Source organism: Clarias gariepinus, chromosome 11 (assembly GCF_024256425.1).
Source record: "Clarias gariepinus isolate MV-2021 ecotype Netherlands chromosome 11, CGAR_prim_01v2, whole genome shotgun sequence".
NCBI lineage: Eukaryota > Metazoa > Chordata > Actinopteri > Siluriformes > Clariidae > Clarias > Clarias gariepinus.
This window is the reverse complement of record NC_071110.1, coordinates 7,777,429-7,802,439: the sequence shown is the minus strand read 5'-3', so window position 1 is coordinate 7,802,439 and position 25,011 is coordinate 7,777,429. Positions and strand designations below refer to the sequence as shown.

The window sequence follows — 25,011 nt, the reverse complement described above, 5'->3', positions numbered from 1 at the left end:
ATTAATCACAACATCATGGCTGCGTAGGAGAAGGATCCGGGTACTGAAATGGCCAGTCTGCAGTCCAGATCTTTCACCTATAGAGAACATTTGGCGCATCATAAAGAGGAAGGTGCGACAAGAAGGCCCAAGACGATTGAACAGGTAGAGGCGTGTATTAATTTTGAATTAACATATTTTTCCCTTAAAATGATACATTTTCTCAGTTTAAACTTTTGTTCCATGATTTATGTTTAATTCTGAATAAAATATTAGAAGTTGGCACCTCCACATCATTGCATTCAGTTTTTATTCACGATTTGTATAGTGTCCCAACTTTTTTGGAATCCGGTTTGTACATGGAATTGATTCAACAAGGTGCTGAAAGCTTTCTTTAGAAATGTTGGCTCATATAGATAGGATAGCATCTTGCAGTTGATGGAGATTTGTGGGATGCACATCCAGGACACGAAACTCCCGTTTCACCACATCGCAAAGATGCTCTATTGGGTTGAGATCTGGTGACTGTGGGGGCCATTTTAGTACAGTGAACTCATTGTCATGTTCAACCCATGTGGAGTGGAGATGAGTGGTACCCGGTGGGGTCTTCTGCTGTTGTAGCCCATCCGCTTCAAGGTTGTGCATGTTGTGGCTTCACAAATGCTTTGCTGCATACCTCGATTGTAACGAGTGGTTATTTCAGTCAAAGTTGCTCTTCTATCAGCTTGAATCAGTCGGCCCATTCTCCTCTGACCTCTAGCATCAACAAGGCATTTTCGCCCACAGGACTGCCGCATACTGGATGTTTTTCCCTTTTTACACCATTCTTTGTAAACCCTAGAAATGGTTGTGCGTGAAAATCCCAGTAACTGAGCAGATTGTGAAATACTCAGACCGGCCCGTTTGGCACAAACAACCATGCCACGCTCAAAAGTGCTTAAATCACCTTTCTTTTCCATTCTGACATTCAGTTTGGAGTTCAGGAGATTGTCTTGACCAGGACCACACCCCTAAATGCATTAAAGCAACTGCCATGTGATTGGTTGATTAGATAATTGCATTAATGAGAAATTAAACAGGCGTTCCTAATAATCCTTTAGGTGAGTGTGTGTGTATATGTGTGTGTATGTGTATATAGGTATATGTGTGTGTATGTATGTATATTATGTGTGGCATAAATTGACTAATTTTTAAGTAGTCAAAAGGGGTAGGATTAAATAAGTTTTTACTTCTTCCTACTCCTTTTCGAACATTTCATTTGTTTGTTTATTTTATTATTATTTTATTTTGTGATTGTTTCATGTTCGAAATAAAGAATTAAATCAAATCAAATATTTCATACTAAGCTGCACTTACTGAAGCTTTGTGCCCTATCCATAAATTTTCTTTTCTGAATTGCTCCAAAATTCTGGCCAATCCGAGACTAGAAGAGGGAATGAGGGGAATGTTGAACATTGCAATAGAGTAGGTTTGTACCCCCAAAATATTTAAAGCACTGATTCATAATTAATGGGTTTTGGAGTCGGCAGATTAACTGTTGATAAATGCCTTTCATCGCTGTAGTTTAACTGATATGAATGAAAATCCTAGCCATGTGATATGTCACCATGTGTTATATAAATAAATTGACATGAACAAGGGCAGGTTTTCTGATGTGCAAAGACAGTTAGCAACACCCTGGAAAGGTAGGGAATGGACATACAATACAATGTATATTGATATTTCTGTCATTTATCACATTGCTATTTGAGCTGTAAACAATAGGTGATCTAAAAATCATGTAAAACAACACTGAAATGTTATATTTAAAAATATTTTATGTTACTTACTTATTTCACCTATATAACAATGTATAACTTTTTTTTATCCGAATTGGCAGTTTGCACTCGTTTTTTTTCTATGTAGCATCATCTGCAATATTGTAATAATTTATATTAGTTACAATTATTTAATTACATTCTGCTAGTTATTTTCCCTTTCCCTCTTCTACTGTTTGTTTAACTTACTGCTGCTGTATTGTAAAAATGTCCCTCACAGGAACAATAAAGTATATCTATCTATCTATCTACTTACACGCACAGTGTATATTACGTAGTATGATTTTTCTGTATTTTCTGTTTCAGAATAATAGATAATAATGCCAGATGGAAATGTGACGTTTGTGAAGGACTTTTACATTGTTGGTTTTCCTGGACTTCATCCTACATATTATGTCCTTGTATCTGCAGTTTTGTGTTTAGTTTATGTGTGCATCTTGATTGTAAATGGAATGTTTCTTCTTTTGTTTGCAACTAACAAATGTCTCCACAAACCAATGTATTTTATTTATGTAAGTCTTGTGTTGTCTGATGTGTTGTTCAGTACAACCACCTTACCGAAGATCATTGCTAGATATGTGTTCCAAGATGGGACTATTTCTTTTGCAGCTTGCTTTTCTCAGATGTATTTAGTACATTATTTTGGTGTGGTCAGTTCATACACACTAGCCGTAATGGCCATAGATCGATATATAGCAGTTTGCTACCCATTTGGTTATCATACTATAATGTCAAATAGAAATACACTAATTCTGTCCATGGTAATCTGGGTATTTTCTCATCCTATCAGTATAATGACAGTTGTTCGAGCCTTCCCACTTACTTATTGTGGTGCCAATACTATTATTCACTGTTATTGTGATCACATATCTATTACCAGACTTGCATGCACTGACCGGGCTCTATATAGTTTTCCAGCTTTTGTTTATGCCATGGTTATATTGCTGGGATCTCTTGCCATAATTGTGTTTTCCTACTCCTTCATAATTTTTGCCGTCCTACAAATATCTAGTACACATGGAAGGCTAAAAACATTTTCAACATGTAGTTCTCAACTCATTATAATTGCTCTCTTCTTCTTACCTAGGTGTCTTAATTACTTGGCTGCGAATATAGGTATTACATTTAATGCTGATTTGCAAATTGCAATCATTTTGCTGTATAGCCTGCTACCTCCAATGATAAACCCATTACTATACAGTCTAAAAACAGAAGAAGTTAAGAACATTTTAATAAGCAAATTTAAAAAACACCAAGTAAGCTTGACCTTATTATCTTAAACTATACGGTAAATGAGGAATTGTAACTGGACCTACATGATGACCAACTCAAGTAGTGCTATACAGGAAATCCCTCATTTGAGAAGAAAAATTGCTGCAAAATTGCATTACTTAAAATTTGTGCACATTAAAAAACATGGTACCTTGTATAAAACATGGTACCTTGTATAAAACATGCCGTGAAAATGCCTGAAAAAAAACTGAATCTAAATGACTGAGTTTTTGTCACACAGAATGGAGAAGCTTAAACAATTTTTTGTATCTTTATGTACCAAATTATGTTCCTTAAAACTTGAAGAAAAATTTGATTCAGAATTTAATTCATATGAATCTTTAATTTGATGCATTCCATACTAACATAATTTTGGTAATGTAGTTCCATAATTTTTTCTTTATAAATTATAGTATAACTCACAAAATAATGGAATATATAATAAATACAGAAATTATCATTAAATATGAGCACCATATGTACTTTGAACAATATTTTATTTTCTTCAAATGTTTAATGTATTAAATTATTTAATAAAAAAAAATAAAAGTGAGGAACATAGTGACATTAGCTGTATTATGTTTTCCTTTAATATGTCTTATTATGTTTGCCATGCCTTGTTTGCCGAACTTTAAACATACATGAGTTAAATGCTAATCATTATTGATATGTTGAGGAGCCTGCTCTATCTCATATTTAAAGCCTCAAGAAAAAGTAAAGGGCCTATTAATTAATTAATTTATTTGTTAATTATTTATCCTGGCCTAATTCTGTAATTTGCTTCAGGAGACCATCAATATAGTATAAGGCTGAAAGAACTTAATAATTTACACCTTATAAAAATAAACTTTGTCTGTGTCCACTGGACTATGACATGGATTTTTTTTTTTTTAATATGCATCTGTACTTCTTAATGCACTGCCCACCAAGAACTACACAATTAATATCTAAATTTGCATTCGTCCTTGACACTCATGATTACTTAAATTTCACCACACCCGTTCTTTCTTAATCACCCTCAAAAAAAGTTACATTTAGGTTTTGTTTTTTTTTAAATAAAACCTTCATTTGCATTATTTGTTGTAATGAGTTTACAGTGGAACCTTGGATTGCAAGCATAATTAATTCTGGAAGTGTCATTGTATATTAACGCACTTGTATATCTAAGTGGATTTTCCTATGAAAAAATAATGAAAATGGCAATGATTTGTTCCACATGCCAAAAATATTAATATAAATATAATTAATCAAAATATGAAGTAAAAATAAAACAAATTAACCTGAGGTTTACCTTTGAAAAGAATTGTGGCTTTAGAGATTGAGACCAGAGAGTGGAGAGGAGATGGGACACACACACCAGTTTACCAATAAGAGCTTTCAGTTACACATATACGCGCACACAAACACACACCTCCCAGTTTAGGACAGAGCAAGAGAGAGGAGAAAAGGAGAAAGGAGGATACTTTGTAGGACAATCGAGCGTGCCAAGGGGGCCCGGTGGCAACTAAAAACTCCCGGAGATGGCAATAGGAAACCTTGAGAGGAACCAGACTCAACAGGAAACGCATCCTTATTTGGGTGATAATGAATAACAGGAATTATATAATGATTAAATATTAGGCTGCTGGAAGCATAGCATAACAAAAGTTGTCCAAGTTATCAGGGAGTCCAGTTCAGCACAGGGATGAATCAGCAGGTGCAGAGGACAGAGGGGGGCCTGGATCACTGGGAGCTCAGCAACAGCATGTGTAGGTCCAAACCATTATTAAGCAGACTCCAGCTGAAGGTAGTCCTTCTCTGGATGCCTTAAGATCTTCTTAGGGTTGGCCTCTGCCTACTGGAGCTGGCACAATCTCCAGATGCCTCGGTATGGGTGGAGAAAGAAAAAACAGGTGAAAAAGAATCAGTGTAGATTGTGCATTTGGATGTACTGGAGTAAGGCAAGGCAAGTCAAGTTTATTTGTACAGCACATTTTATACACAGTGGTAATTTAAAGTGCTTTACATAGAAGAAAAGAAAATGATCATGAAATGAAATAAAAGATAATAGCAATAAGACATTTAACAAAAACTTTAAAATTTCATTTAAAATAAAAATAAATGCAGTTTGCAACAAAACTTTAAACTTATTAAAATTTAATTAAAAAAATAATAATAAAAATAAAAGACTAATTAAAACTAATAAAAACATAATTTAAAATAACAATAAGGCCTTGTTCACACGGGTGTTAAAATCAAGCGTTTTTTTTCCGTTCGTAGCGTCCAGTGAGCGCGGATCAAGCGCAGAGTGTTTTCTACACATGGGAGTCAATGAGAGTGTTCACACGGGCTTTGGTGACGTGCGTTTGTCCGGCTGCGCGTTTATACGGCATTAAAAAAACGTTGCATGCAGCTTTTTCTTGGCGTTCAAAACCCAACGAACGCAAGGAAACCGCTTCTAGTTCGTTTTCTGCGCGTTCATTTTACGCTTAGGAGGACCGAATATATATCCCATGATCCTACATGCTATACATAGGGAAATGCGGAAAAGGGCAAAATAAAATAAAATAATTGTTAAAAAACTTACGCAGAAATTTTCGCATGTTTTTTAAACCACAAAAAAACCTTCCTTTAATCCGACGTTGTGCAGTCAGAGAGTGAACCCGGTAGCGGCGGGCTTTCATATCCAGTTCCCGACACTGCCCCCACAGGTTAACACACAAACTACAGTTGGGGCTGCAGGCTGACGTTAGACAGAGACAAACGAACGCCGGTGTAGAAGTCAATTAAGCGCCACTACAAAACGCAACGTAAACGTCTAGGACGTTCAGAGCACGTTCGTTTATCCAAAAACTTAACGCCCGTGTGAACAAGGCCTAAAACAGTTTAAGATATTAGATAAACATAAAATAGTCCAGTCAGTTCGGACGTAGCACAGTGCTCATTGAATAAATGCACAGCTGAACAGATGAGTTTTGAGTCTAGATTTAAATGTGACTAATGTTTTAGCACATCTGATCTCTTTTGGAAGCTGGTTACAACTGCGGCCAGCATAATGGCTAAAGGTGGATTCCCCTTGTTTTGTGTGAACCCTTGTTATTACTAACTGACACGATCCTAACGATCTGAGTGGTCTGTTAGGTTTATATTCAATGAGCATATCTGTAATGTATTTAAGTCCTAGGCCATTAAGTGATTTATAAACAAGTAAAAGTACTTTAAAATCTACTTTAACAATCTATCAATGTTACAGGAAGCCAGTGTAAGGACCTGAGGACTGGTGTGATGTGCCCAGATTTTCTGGTTCAAGTCAGAATCCTGGCAGCAGCGTTCTGGATGAGCTGCAGCTGTCTAATGGTCTTCTTGAGGAGGCCGGTGAGGAGACCATTACAATAATCCACCCTGCTGGTGATAAAGGCATGGACAAGTTTCTCCAAGTCTTAATTTGAGACAAAACATCTAAGGTTACAAGGTTATGGAATAAATTATGTGTATGCCAGATTAAAGAGATGTGTTATGAGTCTACTTTTAAACTGATAGACTGTGTCTGAGCCCCGAACACTGTCTGAAAGGCTATTCCAAAGCTTAGGAGCTAAATATGAGAACGCTCTACCCCCTTTTGTAGATTTTGACATTCTGGGAACTACTAGAAGTCCTGAGTTTTGCAATCTTAAGGAGCGTGGTGAATTGTAATGGGTCAGAAGACTGGCTAGATATGTGGGAGCTAAACTATTTAGAGCCTCGTATGTAAGTAATGCTAGTTTGTAATAAATTTTAAACAGGTAACCCATGCAGGGATGATAATATTGGGGTTATATGATTATATTTTCTTGATCTAGTGAGAACTCTGGTGGCTGCATTTTAGAGTAACTGTACAGTAGATTGTTTATTGAGGATGCAGGACAACCACCTAGTAATGCATTAAGTACTCAAGTCCATGTTGGAGTCCATGGAGTTCATGAATGCATTCTGCTTCAGATATGGATAGAATGTTTTTAAGCTTGCCAATATTTATAAGGTGGAAAAAGGCTGTTTTTGTAATATTGGAAATATGATTTTCAAAGGATAAGTTACTGTCTAAAATTACGCCCAGGTCTTTCACTGTCGAGCTTGTAGGAATAGTACAAGCTAAATTGTAAGAGCTGTTGTGTACTGGTTTTTGGACCAATAACTAATATTTCTGTTTTGGCTGAATATAGTAAGAGAAAATTATCGGTCATCCAATCTTTTATATCTTGGACACACTCACTCTAGACAACTTGGGTATTACCTCTGGTTTCGTTGAGATGTATAACTGGGTATCATCAGCTTACGAATGGAAACTAATCCCATGTCTTCTAATGATGTTCCCCAAGGGAAGCATGTATATGGAGAACAGCATAGGTCCTTAAACTGACCCTTGTGGGACCCCAAATTTTACCAACATTACACCTGACAGTTCTCTATTCAGATCTACAAAATGGTATCGATCAGACAGGTAGGATCTTAACCATTTTAATGCCTGTCCCTGAATACCTATGTGATTTTGTATGCGATCTATGAGAATATAATGATCTATAGTGTCGAATGCAGCACTAAGATCAAGTAAGACTAGTATCGAGATGCAGCCGGACATACTAGTCCGAAGATAAAAACTGAAAGATACTGGTCCAAAAATAAAAACAAATAATTTGTGATTTTAACTGGTGCAGTTTCTGTACTATGATGGGGCCTGAAACCTGACTGAAATTCTTTGAGGATTTTGTTTTCCTGTAAGAAGGTGCATATTTGTGCTGACACCATCTTTTTAAAATATTTTTGATATAAACGGAAAGTTTGAAATCGGTCTGTAATTTGTTATTTTATTCGGGTCTAAATTAGATTTTTTAAGAAGAGGCTTAATAACTGCCAACTTGAAAGATTTAAGGACGTGACCTAAATATAATGAGGAATTAATAATGTTTAAAAATGGCTCTCCAGCTTTTAGAAATCTAGTTGGGATTGACCTAAAAAGCATGATGTTGATTTAGCCGTGGTGATAAATTTGTACAGCTCTTCCTTTCCTATACCTGTAAAGCATTGACAATCTAAATGTGGACCTTTAGGCTGGATTGGAACACGATATGCTGTTAGATTTTAAACAATCGTTTTTTTTTTTTTCGATACTAGCGGCTTTTTCAATAAAGAAATTTATAAAATCTTCACTATTAAACTCTGATGAGTGCTCTCTGCAGTTATCTTAGGTTTTGTTAGTCTAGCCACTGTACTAAATTAGAACCTGGGATTGTTTTGGTTTCTTGCTATCAGTTGGCTCAGATGCTTGGCCCTACCAGCTTTAAGAGTCTGTCTATAGCTGGACATTCTGTCTTTATATGCAATTCTAAAAACTTCTAATTTAGTTTTTCTCCACTTTCTCTCTAGGTTACGGTTTGTTTTCTTGAGGGCGTGAATATGAGTATTAAACCATGGTGCAGGTGTTTTATCTCTCACCTTTTTTAATCTGATGGGAGCAACAGTGTCTAATGTGCTGGTAAAAACAGTCCCTATGCTGTTAGTTAATTGATCTAGATCATCTGCATTTAGGGGTCTAGTAATGCGTTGGGACAGATCTGGCAGATTACTTGTAAATCTGTCTTTGGTGGTCGAATTAATGTTTCTACTTAATCGATAACGTGGGGAGATGCAGCTAATCTGTTCTACAGGTAGAGTATATACTAAGAGGTGATGATCTGTGATACTATCACTTTGAGCTGGAATCTCCATATTAGTGACATCTATACCATGGGATATAATTGAATCTAGCGATGAGTTGGTCTATTTATGTTTTGTTTAGCAAATCCATAATTGCGAGTCCTAAAGCGTCATTAGCATCGTCTACATTAATATTAAAGTCTCCTACCATCAACACTTTGTCTAAGTTAATCCATAGGTGTGAGAGTAGATGTCCAAACTCAGGGTAGGGCCCCAGGATTTATCATGGATGTCAGTAAGTGCAACATTAATGATAAGCACTTCGAATGAGTTAAACCTGGGCCTGGTTTTCTGGTTAATAGTAAGTAAATTGTCATTGATAGTTGCAACACCCCCTCCACAGCCAGTTTGACGAGGATCATGCTTATAGAAATATTCTGATTGTTATTTATTTGGTCTATTTAGCAGAGTCCATCAAGACAATAATTTGAGATCATTTTATAAACAAATATAAAGTGCTTTAGGCGCAAGGGATTTTATGTTAAGAAGCCTAAACTTTAGAAGTAGATTTTGGTTACTTATTTGGCCTTTTAAGATTTTATGATTATTAGGTTATTTTAAGGGGTTTAACGTACTGTATTTATTCTTTTTTCTCACTATTTGGGGAAACAGACAGAATTTCTATAGGACAAGCATGGATGTGTGTGCGCGTCTATCAGTATAGTGAGTTGTGCAGGTCGTAAGTATGGTACGACCTAGGACGTTCCCAGAAAACATTCCAGTTATCAACAAAGGGTTATTTCTATTGTTGACACCAAGATTGTAACCATTCATTAAAAGCAAGTAATCTACTGATCCCGTCAATTTCTCGCTGAAGTGTGGAAAGCGGTCCTCCCACGATGATCCTTATCGTGGGCGATGTGCGGCAGACCTTCTCAACCAGACTCCTGAATTTCTTCTTCAGAATCTCCGTCTGCCTCAGCCTGGTGTCGCTTATACCAGCATGGAGGACCACAGCTTCAATGTTCTCTTTCTGGGCTGCGGGCACCTGGGAAGCGACATCAAAAACACGAGCACCAGGTAAACAGCGAGTGTGCACCTTACCTTTAGCCGTGGTAGCATGGACATGTCGGACGATGGAGTCTCCAATGATGTGTGTCGTGTACCATCTCGCAAAGAGGAGCGAAGCGGTTTCAGGTCGAGATCTTGAAGACGGATGATGGTGGAGGGGGAGGGGTCCTCACCCGGGGCCTGGCTGATGTCTTCCGTTGCTGCTGCATCCAGGCTCCTGGTGCCGGCATGAACAAAACCTGCGCGTGCTGTGTCATTGGACCTGGACAGAGAAACATGCGAGGTTGAGGTTGTCAGTGAATTTGTGTCATGCTGAGAATTTACCTGGGACAGGTACTCGTCGATCTGTGACTGTTCCAGCGCACACTTACTCACACACACACACAAGTTTACCGGCAGTTTCTCAATCACACAACGAGCGCACATGCACACATTTAAAGACAGAGTAAGAAATGCTTTACGTGCACACACGTGGTCACAGTGTTACAGTAAACAGTATATCCGTGCCAGATGTTGACTAAATGTGTGATGTATGTTTATGATTAAGGTATTCATGTCATGTTAATTAGTGGTATAACGTTAACTCTTAGGTTTGTTAGACTTCTTGCTTATGATGCTTGCTATGCTTACCTTGCTATAAAAAACACAATAAAAGCCTAATATACAAACCATCACAGCAATTTTTATGGTTTCTATTTAATACCAAAATGAACCATTCTTTTTCCAGTGGAATTATTACAAAATTCATTTGGGCACTTTTTTAATAGGATTTACCATGCCATTCACCAATAAAATCCCATGCCTTACAAGTCATGAACCTGCCATATTTAAATAGCAAAATCAATGACCACGTTTGCTTTTCCACTTTCTCTGCGTTGCGCGTCAAGCCGGCCAAAATTTAAATGCAATCGCTAATCCATTTGCAATTGCATTTCCAACACGTTACACGGAAACCTGTCAATCAGCGTCAGGGGCGGGTCTATACTGTTGGGCGGGATTGTGTGGCGAGTGAGGTCACTCGCAGTCGCCGACCAAGAGGGGAGAATTTGAGCAATGGAGGTAAAGTTGTGTTATGCGCTAAAATGCCCCCTGTCACAGATTGCACCCCCACAAAATCTCTATCAAATATATTAGGACATCATAATAAAAAAATTAATATTATTATTATTATTATTATCATCAAATATATTATTACTAATATAATTAACCCTAGGCACGTAAAAAATTAATATATGAAAATTAAGACACGTAATACAAATTCTCATATAATGTTTATTTTGTGAAACATTTATTTTGCAGGGGTTTGTCATGTAATACAAAAATGTTTACACTAAATAAATATTGTTTATGATGAAAAATTACACAACGATTATAAATAAGCAATATAAAAATATACATACAGTATATATGAAATATATAAAATTTATATAATTTTTACCAATACAACATGTCTTTTTTATATTGGTTATTTTATAATCAAATTCGTTTGGTGCAATTTGTAAATCATAAACCTATTAATTTATGTTCTAATATAATATTTGATAGAGGTTATGTAGGGGATAGGGGCATTTCTTGGAAGCATTTTAGCGCATAACATTACAAAAATAAAGTTTAATAGCTTTTTCGTTATGTGGATTACACATGTAAAACCAGTTGTACTATAATCCACTCTATCAGTTTGATTTCATTTTTATTTTATTTTTTTTTCAAAAATTTATAAAAAGATTAACTGAATTAATATCAATCTGATCATTGCAAAGGGAAGGGTTGTAGTTATTAGCAAGGATAGAGTGCATTATAGTATACTTGGTTTTACATTTTCTAAATGCCAAATTTCTATGGTAAAAAAGTTATTGAATTTTGTTGATTTAATTGTCATTTTTGCAACTTATAATAGACTGTACCAAAGTGCATTCATTTTCATACATATCTTCACAATTATTATTATTTTAATAATAAAAAACACCTAACTCTCATTAAACAAATTATTTGTTCAAAAGAATTGTCTGTGTAATCATTTATTTTGAAATGTACATTGAAATATTTATTAATCAATTAAACAAACAAATTAATAAACAAATAATCCATATTGCAGACTAACAGTGTAATATGTTTGATGTCCTGTGAGGTATTTCTCTGTAATCTTGTGTATTCTTCTGTAAATAAACGGTTGAGTCTTGGTTATCCACTTTTTAGACGGTCCCTTAGTGACTCCATCGCTATAAAGCTCCGGTAAGCAGCGTTTCTGACAGATTTAGCTCCAGCAGGCTGAAGATCTAAAAAAATATATTTATTTGTAAAAGCTTCTCTGTCCACTTAAAATAAGAAAACATTTTTGTGTGTTTATTTCTTAATAAACAAATGAGATAATCTCGGTTCACCTCCATTGCTCAAATTTCCCCCTCTTGGTCGGCGACTGCGAGTGACGTCACTCCCCACACAATCCCGCCCCACAGTATAGACCCGCCCCTGATGCTGATTGACAGGTTTCTGTGTAACGTGTTGGAAATGCAATTGCAAATGGATTAGCGATTGCATTTGAATTTTGGCCGGCTTGACGCGCGACGCAGAGAAAGTGACAAAGCAAACGTGGTCATTGATTTTGCTATTTAGATATGGCACGCTCATGACTTGTAAGACATGGGAAATACAAATACAAATGGAATTTTCTTTTTCATTAGAAATTTGGATGTCAGTGTGCGTTCACGAAGGCGAAACAGCAAACAGTAATGCAAAGTTTGCAATTGCATTTGAATTATTGCACACTTTGTGCGTCCACATATGGGAAACGCAATTGAATATAATTAGTAATTCCTTTTGAATATTGTCCGGGATATCGCTCCATATATATATTTGTGTTCCCTTTCAAAAGCTAAACTCAATGCTGCGTCAAAATGATATGGGAACATCTTTTTTGTGTTACCAGTTGTAAAGCATGTGTGTATCAAACACATCAAATTTTGGCTATATATAACCTCGTACAGGTGACGTCATCTGATGAAGTGCACCTGCAGGTTATGAATAGGAGTGAACCGGAAACATCCTCAGAACTTTTCGTCTTCAGGACTGCATTGTGTTTGTGTGTGTGTGCAAGCGAGTTTAAAAGTGTTAACTCACAGATATGGCGGACTTTCTTAGGAGATCCGTGCCTTCGTGTGATAGATCTCTTTCGGGACTGACTGTGCACGCTGACTCTGCTCCGTGAGCAGCGGCGCATTTAGAAGAAGTGCCAAAACTTGTGCCCCTTTCGGAGAAGCTGTCAGCATGGAAGCTACTGTCAGTTTGCACATCGCCCTCTGCGATTTTTACGGCGTGGTCTCCACTTTCAGAAAGGGCACATCTGCTAACTCTGGAATTGCAGACTTTACTGGGGATAGGGGCCATGGAACATGTTCTCCTTTCAGACAGAGAGTCAGGCTGCTAAAGTCAGTTTTCCTGGTTTCAATTTTAGATCTTCGCGGGCTGAACTGCTATCTCAGAAAGTACAGGTTCAAAAATTTAACTGTCAAAATGTTTTTCAAATCCAACCATAGGATAGGTTTGTGACAATCGACCTGAAGGACGCATATTTTCATATAGAAATATTGCCACAATTCAGGAAGTTTCTGAGGTTTGCTTTCAGGGGCGAAGCTTAACAGTATAGGGTCCATCCATTTGGCCTAGCTCTGTCACCCAAACATATACAAAATGCATGGATGCAGTCCTGGCTCATTTACGACTCCAGGGCATTCGTATTTTAAATTACATAGATGACTGGCTGATTCTGGCTCGGTCTCAGAAGCTAGCGCTTCGACATCAGCATGTTGTCCTAGCTCATCTTGATTCTTAGGATTGGGATTCAACGCCACAAAAAAGGGTTCTCTTTCCTGCTCAGAACACAACATATTTGGGTGTCATGTGGGATTGCAATGCGTGCACAGCTGTCTCCTGTGTGTGTCGTGTCGAATTCATTTTCAACACCCTGAAGAAAATCAAGCTAGGCCAGAAAATGACTGCATCACTTTCAGAGATTTTTTGCTCTCATAGCAGCTGCGTCCACGGTGATACCTTTTGGCCTCCAGCACAATGTCCCCTTTACTACTCTCTGACTCCTCCAACTTCCCTGGGTCTGGACGCCATGGCCCATACATGGCCCAGATTATGCCTATATGCATTTACCCCTATAGCTCTGCTCCCGGGAGTGTTGGCAAAGGTCCATCAACAGGGTTTGCGCCTTTTATTGATAGCGCCCCGTTGGCCAACCAGAGTGTGGTCCTCTAATATCTAATATCTCTCCTTGACGGCTCATCATCGGTGATTCCATTAGAGAGGAATCTCCTGTCTCAGGCACAGGGGACAATATTTTATCCATGGAACCTTTATGTCTGGAACCTTTATGTCTGGCCCCTGAGGGGGACCAATTAAGAGATAGTGGTCTTCCAGCTAGCATAATCAAAACTATTTTAAATGAAGAACTTATGCCAGTTTGCCATGGACCAACTTTCAAATACACTCTATTTGAGGGAATAAGTTTTTCTAGTGGAGGTTGCCCTAGCACTTAATATAATTTCAATTACGCTGGCTGAAAAACCAGCATCTCTTAATTTGTCCCCCTCAGGGGCCAGACGTGAAGGTTCCAGAGCTCAGGCCAGGAATAAAATATTGTTACGGTTCGAAAGATCCCAGGTTCAAACCCCACAACCACCAAGTTGCCACTGTTGGGCCCTTGAGCAAGGTCCTTAACCCTCAACTGCTCAGATGTATAATGAGATAAAAATTTAAGTCGCTTTAGATAAGAGCGTCTGCCAAATGCCTAAATGTAAATGTAAGTATTTCAGGATAAAAAATAGAGCCATCATTTCGAGGCAATTGATGTGCCAAATTAGAAGATGACCTCTCCAGATCCCTTTGGCTGAACGGCCATCTAAGACCGCACCCCAGCCCATGAGGGAAGCGTCTGTAGTTAGCGTCTTGCAGTGACAAGATGGACCTAGAGTGGGACCTGAAGTCAGAATTCCGAGTATGAACCACATAAAAAGCATACAAACCAGCTGGCGCGTAACCCTTGAATGAAATCCTCTGTTGCTTAGCCACAACTGAAAAGATCTCATGTGCAGAAGGCCCAAGGATATCACTGTGGATACAGCTGCCATGAGATTTAAAAACGCTGAAAGTGATGAACATTCACTTTCTGGCCTAGCCTGATTTCTTTTAGGGTATTGAGAATGGATTCGCAGCAGGAGACAGCTGGGCCTGCATTGCGATCGATATCCATATGACACCCAAATACGTTGTCCTCTAAACAGGAAAGAGAACGCCTCTCCCGGCATTGAGTCTCAATCCTAAAGAATCAAGGTGAGCTAGGACAACATCTTGATGTTGAAGCGCTAGCTGCTAAGACTGAGCCAGAATCAGCCACTCGTCGATGTAATTCAGGATAAGGATGCCCTGGAATAATTGAGCCAGGGCTGCATCCGTGCATTTTATATATGTGCGGGGTGACAGGGCTAGGCCAAATGGAATGACCCGATACTGGTAGGCTTCGCCCCTGAAAGCAAACCCCAGGAACTTATTTTTGTGGCAATATTTTTAAATGAAAATATGTGTCTTTCAGGTTGATTGTCACAAACCAATCCTCTGGTTGGATTTAAGAAACAATCATTTAGGCTGTCGCCATATTCATCTTTTGTGTTTCACGCCTGGAGAGAAATGGAGGAACAAAGAGATGTTCCCCTAGTGTTTTCACGAAGCATCCAGTGTAGTTTTTTAAAGGAAACAATTGTATAGTTTTATCAAAAATTACTAATATCTTTTATCTATAGTTTTAAATGGCCTTAGCACAGCAAAAATTAATAATACAGTTTTAACATACTGTCACACTTTGTGACATGTTTTTAAAGTTATCTGATATAAACTCTTTTGCTTCAACATTGGTAGTTCTTTCTGACATGTTGACTTAACATTATATATTAATCCAGTAGTGGTCTGTTAAAATACCAATGCAAGTAAAAGTTTTTCTCGTTGAATTTTCCACTGGGTTGGTTGTTGTCACCAAAGGAGTCAGTGTGGTATTCAAGTACAGTCACCATTTTTAAATGCATCAGGCATCACTTTTAGAAAACCTCGCGCACCGAAGTCACAAAACCTAGCCAGGGGTCATACACAGTATATCAAGGGATAAACAAGGCAAAGCACAGTCTGCAGAAGGGGCTTAAATAGGCTTTTGGATCATTAAGGTCAGTAGTAGCAGCCATCCTCAACTAGTAGCACCATCATCAGTGTTAGCAGATATTTATTACCAGATTTAGTTCAAGGAAAAGACCAACACAATCTAACTAAATTCTCTTAAAAGTAAAAGTGGAGCAGTAGGAATAATCCTAATAGTTTCCCTGCAACTTGACAAACATGACAGGATTAACAGTAACTAGCAACTTTATGTCAGACCAGAAGATATGCAGTGGTGGGTCTTCCTTATACCTGGGTGACTGGCAAGATCATGGTCATGGGCAATACATAAAACTTGAGTCCTATATGGTTTTGGAACCACATCGTGACCACTTTTGCAATTAAACATCATTAACAAAGAAATACACCATGGCAGCAAGCCCCATGTAACAAAATCCTCTTCCTGTATGGAGGTAGCCTTATTCTCCAGAAAAACCTTACCACCAGATAAATCATTACCCAGAATAAATGAAACTCCTTTAACTGTCAACTGAGGACAAACTACAACCTTCAACGAGACACTACAACAACACCAGACTACAAGTACAACAAAGCCAGACATTATATTGCAGTGATGATAAATCAAATGTAACAGAGGTTTCACCACACTAAGTTCAATACCCTGAACGAAAACATCTGCACTACAAATAGACTGGTCAGATAAAGGCAAGACACCTTCTAAAATAAATGACTGAGTGACTCTACCATCTCTCAGAATGTTCAGTGTCTTAGTCCCAGAATCTGTATCAAAGTAAACTTCCACTGCGATATAATGGTTAGGTAAGCTTGTGGAAACTCTGGGGCTATGATTAGAAATAACATTGCACAGAGGCGAAAACACTTATCAGCCTAAATGGTATCATCAACGAGTGACAAGGCTTTTTGTTTGTTTAAATAACCCACATTTTTGTCTAAAATACAGCCTTTTAACTCTTCTAATATGATCAGGTTTTTTAATTGATCAAAAGCACTGGTTGTTTGGTAAGTCGGATGAACCTTTAGAGGTTGTGATGGCGAGACATGGAGCGGTGCCCACTTTTAACGGCGGGGGCGCCCGGGATAACGCATCTGGTCCCAGATTTAAGCAGCCTTTTCTATGATGTAGTGTAAAAACGAACTGTTGTAGGCGTAACGTCCATCGGATGAGACGAGAGCTGGTTTTCGGGCAATTGAAGGCCCATGACAGGGCGGCATGGTCGGTAAAGACCTCAAAAGCACGACCTTCTAGATAGTGCCTCCATTTTTCAACAGCCCAGACCACGGCCAAACACTCCTTTTCTGACGTGGAGTAATTCTGCTCAGCTCCTCTCAACATTCGTGAGGCATAAGCTACTGCTCGTTCTCCTTCTGCTGAAGTTTGGGTGAGGATGGCTCCCAGGCCCACTTCGCTGGCGTCGGTGTGCAATTGGAATGGCAGATTTAGGTTTGGTTGTATTAGTACTGGTGGGTTTTGAAGTGCGTGTTTGATGACATCCATGCTGTTCTGGCATTCGTCGGTCCACTCCCATTTTACTCCCTTCCTTTTTAAATTATTTAATGGAGCTGTTATGTCTGCAAAGTGGGGAATGAACTTGAGATTTTAAGTCTTGCGGAGGAGGATATTCTGCCACCGCCTTTGTTTTCTCCGGGTCTAACTGCACACCTTCTTCAGAGATGACATGACCAAGAAACTTCAGCCGCCTTTTGAAGAAATGACACTTCTTCATGTTGAGGGAGAGATTGGCTTGGGTGAGTCTGGAAAATACTGCGTTGAGATGCATTCTATGTTGTTCTAGTGATTGTGAGTAGATAATGATGTCATCTATATAGACAAAGCAATATTTTCCTCTTAGATCCGCCAAAACTTTCTCCATCAGTCGTTGGAACGTTGCAGCTGCGTTTCTGAGTCCGTAGGGCATGGACCGGAATTGAAACAGACCTTTGGTAGTGATGAAGGCGGTCTTCTCACAGCTGTCTCTCTCCATCTCCACCTGCCAGTAACCAGATTTCAGATCCAACGTTGAGAACCAGGAGGCGCCATCCAGTGATTCAATGATGTCATGTATTAAAGGCATTGGTTATGCATCAGGTTTGGTTTTGCTGTTCAATTTTCTAAAATCTACACAGAAACGGTAAGTCCCATCGGGTTTAGGTACTAAAACAACAGGTGACGACCATGACGAACATGAAGGTTCGATGATGTTGTCCTTCAGCATCTGGTCGACTTGATCTTCTATAATTTTTTTCTTTAAGGGTGATACTCTGTATGCTCTGGATCTAAATGGGGTGTCGTCAGATAAAGTGATTTTGTGTCTCTCTAATGCTGTTTTGCCCAAGATGTTGGAGGTGGTGCGGGGCCAAGCGGCCATTAGTTTTAGCAGCTCCTCTTCATTGTCGGTGTCCCAGGATGTCACACTTTTTGTGTTTTCCTCCGCGCATAGGAGATCATCAGGAGTCACCGGTAAGGCTAGATACAGGTTAGCTGTAGCCGGGAGATGAGTGTGTCTCCTTTGAGCAGGGTTAGATGGCGCAGAGTGGGGTTGGGACATTATAAAGGGATGATAAATAACTCCCTTCTCTGTTTTCAGCCCGTACTCCCCGCGTGCGACGTCCAAGGTGGCTCCTGTGGCTTTTAAGAAGTCCAGCCCCACGATCAGAGGGAAAGCCAGGTGAGAGTTGCTCATGACGTATGTGTCCAGCTCACACTCGATAGTGTGCCAGATGTAATAAAGCCTTCTCTGGGTTTGCGCCTGGTGTGTTTTCCCATCAGCCATAACAAACTTCTGAGGAGAAGGAACATCACACCTGACTTCCTGTTCGCAGAGCTGCCTCCATAGATGTTCCCTCATCAACGTGTAGGAGCTCCCTGTATCGACCACCGCATTTACCTTCCTTCCTTGCACTGTTACTGGAACCAGGAGAAGCGAAGGAGTTGCCAGAGGTTGAGCAATGGAGAGTCCCGCTGCGTGCTTTGAAAGAACTCGCTCACCTGCCTTCTTATGACTCTTTTCCTTGTTGTGCTGGGAGTCCACCTTCTGCCAATAGTCTTTGGAGCTCTTGCAGTCTTTTTCCACTCTAGAACCTATCTTCACCAGCTGTTCCACGGTGTTCACTGTTCCTCTCAGACATCCTGCCACTCTTGGGTTGATGTTGTTCAGGATTCGCCCCACTAGTTCTTCCTCGGAGATATCAGGCTTTCACTTCATACAGAGGGGGCCGTAGTCATAGGCGAAGTCTCTAAGGCGTTGACTAGGCTGCTGTACCAGAGACCTTAAGTTTTCTTCAACTTCAGTGAGGTAGTCGTCCGGTAAGAAAGCCGAGATAAATGCCTGTTTAAAAGACTTCCAGTCCTTTACCTTGCCTTTCTCTGCCTTCCACCAGCTCAGAGCAGGTCCTCGTAGCACCGTGCTAAGGGTTCCTAGCAGTTCTGGGCTGGGCAGTGGTCTGATCTCCAGATAGTTTTCACACTGTTCGATGAAGTTAAGAACATCCGCCGTCTCTGAAGCGTCGCCAAAGGCTGGAAACTCCAGGCGGATGGGTGGTCGGCCATAAAAGGAAGAAGAAGAGGGTGAAACTGAGGAGGTAAGCTGAGCAGAAGCGTGTGGTTGAACACAAGGAGGAATGTCGTATGTTTCATGACTGCTTATGTGCTTTACCTTTGCCGTAGATGCTGTTATCGCCGTGCTGGGAGAATGTAGAACAGGAGATTGGGGAGATGCAGGGGTGTAGGCCTTTAACCTTTGGATGGTGGGCGTACTTGTGAGCCGTAGTTTTTTCATCTGGTTTTCCCAGATTACGTCACGTCTCAGAAAACAGTCAGTGACAGCTCTTTCCAGTTTCTCCAGGGCCTTATACCGGCACACGTGACCCGACGCCGCTTCCGGGTTCTCTCGCGCTGCGATCGCGCATGCTCGCGAGAGCTTACCCTGTGACCAACACTGTCAATGGGGACAAATAAAACCAGATCGGGCAAATTTACGAGCACAGGTGAGCCGCATTAGCTCCTTAATCCATTTCCCTGTTTGTTAAAATGCCCTTTTATGTGGCTGCGCTACAACCTGGGTCAGGTGATGTCACTTAATTAGGTGCACCTGGAGGTTATAAATAGGCATGAACCGGAAACATCCTCAGATCTTTTTGTTTTCAGGATCAGCTTTTGTGAGTGTGTGTGTGTGCAAGCACTTCTTTAAAAAGAAAGCGAAAATAGGAAGTGTCTTATTACTCACCAGAAAGATAGCAGAGTTAGACACAAGCCCGTCCCTCTGTGTAGAAGAATATCTTACTGAGGGCGATCTCCTCGCTTTCTGTTTTCAGTGTTTGAGGTAGAGCACGCTATCTTGGCCTGGAGGGAGCAGGTAAGTATTGTGATTTCTCCCTATTAAAGTCCCTCACGCTCCGGTTCGCCGTTTTTTAAAACGAAACCGCGAGCCGCAACGCGTTTTTCGAATGCATATCTGGCGAAAATGCACGAGACAGAATTTTCGTTTTCTCTCGCACTCTCGCCGGATCATAAGACCTTACCTTCCACTTCTCAAGCGCGCTTTATTGCTTCTTGTAAAGAGGGGAAAACTTTCTCTCTCGCTTCCGTGGAGATGCTCTCCATCCACACTCCCCACCAAGCGTGTAGACTAACATCTTTGTTGGTGGGAGGAGATTTTTCAGGCAGTGGGTCAGGCTAGTGCTGTTCTGTACACAAGGGCTTTGCGGGCATACCACACTGACCTACTGAGAGCTGAGCACTGGCAGGAGGCCGTGGTTCCACCACTGGTGTTTCGGGCAGCAGCGGTCTCCAGTGAAATGTTGGGCATTCGGTCCCTTCCTCTCATGTTCAGAATGCTGAAAATCTAACACACCCATCTAGCCGAAGTGCCAAAATTTGTGCACCTTTTAGATAGGCTGGCAGCGGGGAACCTACTGCCAGATATGTCTCTTTAGGTACGAAGCACCGTGGAAGACCAGCACCCTCAGGAGAACGGTGTTCAATACCACCGCCACTGGTGTCTCCGGAGACAGCGGTTTCTGACAAAGTGTTAGGTCCTCGGTTCCCTCCTGTCATGTTTTAGGACACCGTACACCTACAGTAAGAGCCACCACCATCACCACCACTCCTCCGCCTAGCTAAACGACAAAGCTACCGCCCTTTCAGAGAAGCTGGCAGTGTGTAAGCTACTGCCAAGCATGTCTCCCTGGCTACAGGATTCAATCATTGTGTTTCAACAGCATGCGTTTTCCACTTTCGTGAAACCACAGTGAGCACCTCTGTTAATTCAAATCACAGGCTTGCTGGGAAAAGGGGCCATAGCACATTTTTCCCTCCCAGACAGAACCATTCGGCGTCAACACGTTGCCCTAGCTCACCTCATTTTCTTAGGGTGGAGTCTCAACGCCACAGAAAGCATCCTCCTTCCTACACGAGGTATGTTAAGTGTCATGCAGAATCCGATCGCAATGCGGGCACAGCTGTCTCCTGCACGTGCTGAATCCATTATAGCACCCTAAAGGGTTCATCAAGATGGCGCCGGTGAGGTCAGCTGCCGTCACGACTGCTCCGACCACATTTTCTTTGTTTTTGTTGTTTAGGTTAGTTTACAGTGTTTTAAAACCAGTCAAATTACCACCATGGAGTACATTAGTTATGATAGAGACACTCTAGTTTCTATTGGTATACAATGTACTCACAATTCAATGTTTTTAACTCCGGATCCGAGCTGGCCGAGTGAGATCCTGAGGGACAACAAAGGCGACGGCCTCGAGGGAAACGAGCCAGCGTCAGGAACAGGCTGAGAGCCCATGCACACCGCACACCTCTGCCTAGCATCCTGCTCGCCAACGTCCAGTCACTGGAGAACAAGCTCAATGACTTCAGGGCCAGGATAAAGTTCCAGAGAGACATTCAGGACTGCAATCTCCTCTGCTTTACCGAGACATGGCTGAACCCAGCGGTGCCGGACCACGCCATCCAGCCAGTTGAGCTCTTTTCAGTTTACCGCATTGACAGGACACGGGACTCGGGGAAGTCAAGGGGAGGCGGCGTGTGTTTACTAGTGAACAGCAGCTGGTGCAACAGCGCGAGCATTGTTCCTCTCACACGCTCCTGCACACCAAACCTGGAACTACTGTCCATCATGTGTTGTCCTTTTTATCTACCTCGAGAGTTTACATCGGTCATAATCAGCGCTGCTTATATTCCACCACAAGCGGACACGGACACTGCCTTATGCGAGCTGCATGAGGCACTCACACAGCACCAGACACAACACCGGGAAGCTGCGCTTATTGTGGCGGGGGACTTTAATAGTGTCAACTTCAAACGCGCAGTGCCGAACTTTTATCAGCACATCACCTGCCCCACCAGGGGTGAAAGGACACTGGACCACTGCTATACTACAAGGCACAATCTCGCCCTCCGTTTGGTAAATCCGACCATGCCGCCATCTTCCTCATGCCAAAATACAAACAAAGGCTGAAACAGGAAGTTCCGGTTTAGAGGGAGGTTGCGTGCTGGACGGACCAATCGGTGGTCGCGGGACAGGACGCACTCGATGCCACCGACTGGGACATGTTCAGAAAAAGCTTCGATGATGACGTCAGCCTGTTCAGGAAGCGGTTGTGGGATTCATTGGAAAACTAGCGGATGATACCGTGGAAAAAAAGACTATTAGAACGTTTCCCAACCAGAAGCCGTGGGTGGATAAGACCATCTGCGACGCTCTGAGATCTCGCACCGCTGCCTACAACACGGGACTTGCGTCGGGGGACATGGAACCATACAAGGCTGCGTCATACAACGTCCGGAAGGCGGTAAAGAGGTGAAGCAGCGCTACGGAAGGAAACTAGAGTCACAACTCCAACAGAGTGACTCTAGGAGCCTGTGGCAGGGATTAAGGACAATTACGGATTATAAATCACCAACAACCGGTATGATGAATGCAGACGTGACTCTGGCAGATGAGCTGAACACTTTCTATGCTTGCTAATGCTAGCAGCGCTAACAGCTGCAGACAGGAAGACACTGCCAGCACCGGAAGCGCGTTCATCATCACCAAGCATGACGTGAGGAGAGCCTTCAAGAGAGTGAACACCAGGAAAGCAGCAGAACCAGACGGCATCTCAGGCCGTATTCTCAGAGCCTGCGCAGACCATTTAGCACCTGTGTTCACAGAGATATTCAACCTCTCTTTACCTCAGTTGGTGATCCCCACATGCTTCAAAGAGTCCATCATTGTTTCTGTTCCGAAGAAACCTCATCCTGTTTCCCTCAACGATTATCGCCCTGTAGCCCTCACCTCAGTAGTGATGAAGTGCTTTGAATGCCTGGTCAGAGACTTCATCATTTCTTCACTACCAGACACACTGGACCCACTACAGTTTGCATACCGTCCAAACCGTTCCACGGACGATGCAATCTCACATCTCCTCCATACATCTCTCACTCACCTGGACACTCGGAGGGGGAATTATGTGAAAATGCTCTTCATCGACTACAGCTCTGCATTTAATACCATAATTCCCATCACACTTACCACCAAGCTGGAGCACCTGGGACTCACCTCATCAATGTGTCAGTGGATCTCCAATTTTCTGACTGGCAGACCACAGGCATTAAGGATGGGCAGATATGTCTCAGCCTCCCTCACCTCTCAGCACTGGAGCCCCCCAGGGTTGTGTTCTGAGCCCCCTGCTGTACTCTCTGTACACCTATGACTGTGTGGCCACTACCAACTCCACCACCGTCATCAAGTTTGCTGACGACACTGTTGTTGTGGGCCTGATCACGAACAACGATGAGACGGTCTACCTGGAAGAGGTTGGAAATCTGGGAACTGGTGCCAGAGAATCTCCTCCTGAACGTCAGCAAGACAAAGGAGCTGATAGTGGACTTTAGTACAAAGCAGGAGAGGAACTACCAGACCCCCGTCATCAACAGGAGCCCAGTGGAGAGAGTGGACAGCTTTAGATGCCTCGGTGTTCACATCACGCAAGAATTGGCATGGTTCTGTCACATTAACACTGTGTTAAAAAAGGCCCGGCAGCGTCTGTACCACCTCAGACGCTTGAGAGACTTCAGACTGCCCTCCAAGGTGTTCAGGAATTTCTACTCCTGCACCATAGAGGGCATCCTGATGACCTGGTTTCGGGAACAGCACCATGAAGGACAGACAAGCTCTACAGAGGGTGGTGCGATCAGCTGAGCGCATCATCCGCACTGAGCTCCCTGACCTGCACTCGATCTACAGCAAGCGGTGCTGGACCAAGGCCAGGAAAATCGTTAAAACCTCAGCCACCCCAACAATGGAATGTTTACTCTGTTGCGGTCTGGGAAGCGATTCCGCTCCCTGAAGGCCAACACAGAGAGACTGAGGAGGAGCTTCTTCCCGCAGGCGATAAGGTCTCTCAACCACATCACTATGCAAAACTAACACAATATTTTCACAATCAATCAATCAATCTTTTTACATCCATGGACACTATGGACAATTCCACGCACACCTACACTACATGTTTACGTTTACATCCTGGACCATTGCACAAAGACACTTTAATAACCTTTGCACAAAGACACTTTGTTCTATGCATATTTGCACACCATCTTTCTTACAAAATATCAAAATTTCTCAATTTCTTAAATGTTCTTGTACAGTACAGTATATTTCAATTTGTACAGTATATTTCTATTTTTATGTACAGCATATTTCTATTTTTAGTTCTATTTTTCCTAGTTCAATTTAATTTTTCTATTTAATTTTTCTATTGTATTTCTTTTATTCATATTTATTTCTTATTATAAGCTTTAATTCTCTTTTTAAGGTCACTGGCAGTCGTATAAGCATTTCACTACATTTCGTACTGTGTATGACTCTGTATGTGACAAATAAAATTTTAATTTGATTTGAATTTAAAGGAGTCCAAGCTAGGCCAGGAGGTAACTTCACCGCTCCTAGAGTGGTTTCAGTGGTGGCTAAGTGCCAGGGGATTTCATTCAAGGGCCAATCCCCAGAGACAATAACATGCTGAGAGCTTCATACACTTTCTATGTGGT

General features: G+C 41.2%; 1 protein-coding gene across 1 annotated transcript; it reads left to right on the top strand.

The window, feature by feature from the left end:
* The first annotated feature begins 2,116 nt into the window (after positions 1 to 2,116).
* LOC128533270 (olfactory receptor 2AT4-like) lies at positions 2,117 to 3,076 on the top strand. The gene has a single exon (XM_053507517.1). It carries the CDS (start codon positions 2,117 to 2,119, stop codon positions 3,074 to 3,076), a length of 960 nt encoding a protein of 319 aa, XP_053363492.1.
* The last annotated feature ends 21,935 nt before the right edge of the window (positions 3,077 to 25,011 follow it).

What these genes read in the sequence shown, in the direction of transcription:
- LOC128533270 (XM_053507517.1), top strand. Translation starts at nt 2,117, where the DNA reads ATGCCAGATGGAAATGTGACGTTTGTGAAGGACTTTTACATTGTTGGT.